Source organism: Alligator sinensis, unplaced genomic scaffold (assembly GCF_000455745.1).
Source record: "Alligator sinensis unplaced genomic scaffold, ASM45574v1 scaffold143_1, whole genome shotgun sequence".
NCBI classification, from domain to species: Eukaryota; Metazoa; Chordata; order Crocodylia; family Alligatoridae; genus Alligator; species Alligator sinensis.
In genome coordinates this window covers 886,382-889,603 of record NW_005842156.1, presented here as the reverse complement: position 1 = coordinate 889,603, position 3,222 = coordinate 886,382, and the positions used below count along the sequence as shown (strand labels likewise).

Sequence of the window (3,222 nt, the reverse complement as noted above, 5' to 3'; positions counted from 1 at the left end):
TGGGGACCCATCACTCCTGCCATAGCCAGTGACTCAGTTGAGCTTAGCCCCTGTGTAGGGAGCAGGCAGGCTTTGCCTGCCCTGAGACAGTAGAGAAAGCAGCAGTGGCAGACAAATGGAGAGGAGGGGATCTGCCTCTGAGCATGGGAGGGTAGGAAGGGATTCTCACCTGCTTTGGGGACTTTAAAAAGTCCATAGAGACTCGCACTGCAAGATCTGCCAGCACTGGTAGGCAGGGAAGGAAGCTAGGAGCAGGGGTGCAGCTATCTCTGCAGCATGGCTTGCTGCTCCTGCATATTTTGCATGGAGTCTGATTTAAGTATACTCTTGATAGCACATATGAGATTTACCCCTCAGGCAACATAATTGGAGATATGCTTAGCTTGTGAATCCTGACAGGGTTTAGATGTGAGGTAGGTGCTAATCTGTTTAGGACTGGAAAGACCAAGATATGTCAAGGTATTGCGAGAAGCATAACTTTAGGCACTTTGGCAAATTCTAATGTAAAAAATGGAGTTTCCTCAAAACTTTTGGTACCTCCAGGGTTAGGTGGCAACTGTGACAGCTAAAGTAGAGTTTAAGCAAGACATAGACACCTAACTGAAAATCCGTTGCCTTTTAAGGACTCATAAATTGATTACCCAAAAATTTAGGCCCTAAAAATGTAATGGTAATTCTATTATTTCCAGTTCACATTTTGTAGGTTGAGTAAAAATAATATACAAAATATTGTGAGGGTTGTAGTTAGCATTTTAAGGCAAATTTGCAAAGTTTTATGCATTTAAAACGTCAACCTGGCTTCAGTGAAAAAGGCAGTATCGTATGATTTCTTTGCAACACTTCCATTGTTCTTTGTTTCGGTTTTGACGCAAGATTTAAAAAGTTGATACAATATGTTATTAGATGAAGAGTAAGTTTCAGAAATAGGCAAGCTAAAAATTTAATAGCTATAACAAATGCATGTCTGACATGGTTCAGATGCTTTAGGAATAAAGCTAAAACAAAAGGCTGGTTCTTACTGGTTCAGTTGCCTAGGCCATCCCGAGGTAAACTTGGAAAGTGTAAACAAGGGAAAAGCATTACCCTGCACTTGTGTCAGCAAGCTTAACTTTGTTTCTCAAGAGCACAAAGTCTTGTATAGCTGCTGGCATGTTTGAAAGAGGGATCCATAAAAACTTAGCATCCCTGCCCACAGGGTAACGTGTGCGAGGATGAAGGCTTGTTAAAGCATGCTCCATGCACTGAACAACCAAGGAGAGATCTGTGTTCATAGACATCCTGACCAGCTTCCCTTTCCTTGCTGCATCTGTAAAAATCACAGAGAAATAAATTTTAGTGGCATGCCCTGGGGGTGAGGAGAGTTGACTCTATTTCCCTCCCTCAATACTTATAAGTATTATTTCCTTTTTTATTTGTAGAATGGCAGAGCCAAATGATCTTTCCGATTCCCCACTAGACAAAGAGGAAAAGCATTTCACTGAAGAGCAGTCAATGAATAGTAATTTGCTGCATAAATGCCCCTTTTATTTCACTTAGTGGAGTAAAACACTATTAACATAAACAGTGGTGGTAAAACCAGATCCATATTGTCTATAGGAAATCAATTAATCTTCTCGTTGTCTCAAAAGAGGAAACAGACAGAATTTAAACCAAAGACGTAACAGATCTACCTGCTATCTATATTGCTTCTGGTGTATGACATGACAGTGAATCTGGCTCACTGTTTGATGTGGAGGAAGATCTGAATTGCAATTTGACCAAAGAGATTTGAGAGACAGGGAAAGTCCAAGGATCAGCAGGACAAGTTGGGTGCAGCAGTAATCCGTCAGATTACCTGATTCTGCATTGGTCTCCAAGCATGTGCATTCAACTGTCCATACATGCTTTAATGACATCTTAGAAAACACTTGCTAGTTTGTGATTGTATCATCTGGTAAAAGGTGTGCACTTTTGTGTGTTTGTTTAAAGCCCTGGTGCCAAACTAAAAATTCAAAATAGCTGAAAGCAGAACAAAATATCGCAGGGAGGAGATAAACTATAATGATTCTTTGCTTTTTTGTGCATAGTCATCGCCTTGACATGGATAAACACTGTAAGCTTATAGTCTAACACCTATGGTGTTCAACTTTTTTCCCTGGTAGGCTGGATGGGCAGTGCCTAGTCTGTCTGTGGGCTGGATCTGGCCTATAGCCCCAATCCGGCACTTGGGGTGGGTACAGTGGGGCCCCATCCAGCTGTGCGGAGGGGGGCAGCCTGGCCCTGATTCAGCCACATGGGGGGGAAAGGGGTGTGGCCCAGCCCCAATTCAGCTATGTGGGGGAGGGTGGCATGGCCTGGCCCCATTTCAGCCATGCAGGGAGAATGAGGCCTAGCCCAGCCTCTAAATCATGCTGTGGGGGAATGGATGGGCATGGGAATTTGGCAGTGGGGGAGCATGGCAGTATTAATGGCCACTGCTACCCTGCCGCCTGTTTTTTCTGATTTGTGGGGAGCCCTGGGGGCCAGATTCAATGAGTTTGTGGGCTGCATTTGGCCAGAGGTTGAGCATCCCTCATCTAACATCAAATTTCAAAAGAGTGTGGTCACTCTATCCAGAAGAGGCTGGGTCATTTTTCCAGTCTCTGGAAGTAGCAAGTACATTTGTCCTTTCAGTACAAATAAGCAGGAAATGTCTTACCTTCCTGTAAATATCCCTCTCCATATTGTTTTTTAATGGCAGGAGGAAGCTGATTCCAAATGGCCTCCCTTTCTTTGATAACCTTTGTTTGGTTGCTTAGTTTTGTGTTGAATAGCCCAGGTTCAATGCAAGAAACCTTAACACCAAATGCGATCATGTCCCGTCTGCAAAAAAAAGCCACTTAAAGGTTTCATTATCACTTTAGCTATACTTCTTAACATCTGATATATCGATATCTGTACTAATGTTTCTCCCTCCATCTTTCTAGTTGATTGTACACACTGGGGAGGACAGGTTCAAAGTTTGACTTATCAATAGGTAAAATGTATTCAACATTAAAGTGCTTAGGGAAAAATGCATTCCTTTTACTTACCTAAAAATATTTTGTATGGAAACACACAGGTACAGAAAATGCATAAGATTAAGGAAACTTAGTGCTGTTTGTTGGGGTTTTTTTGAGTTTTGATCAAAAGAAAAAAGTGCAGGTCATGTCTTATCTTGTCTGTGTTGGTTCACCAGTATTAAAGACTGCCTATTATTATATT

General features: G+C 42.1%; 1 protein-coding gene across 1 annotated transcript in view; it reads right to left on the bottom strand.

Annotated features, from left to right (window-relative positions):
- Positions 1–867: 867 nt before the first annotated feature.
- Positions 868–3,222, bottom strand: part of DHRS9 (dehydrogenase/reductase 9) — a 16,131-nt gene continuing 13,776 nt past the window's right edge. The window contains exons 4-5 of the mRNA XM_006025604.3: positions 2,678–2,841; positions 868–1,306 (exon numbers count right to left, since the gene is read on the bottom strand). Of these exons, the coding sequence (XP_006025666.1) occupies positions 1,080–1,306; positions 2,678–2,841 (391 nt within the window). The 3' untranslated portion in view covers positions 868–1,079. The remainder of the gene's footprint in view (positions 1,307–2,677; positions 2,842–3,222) is intronic.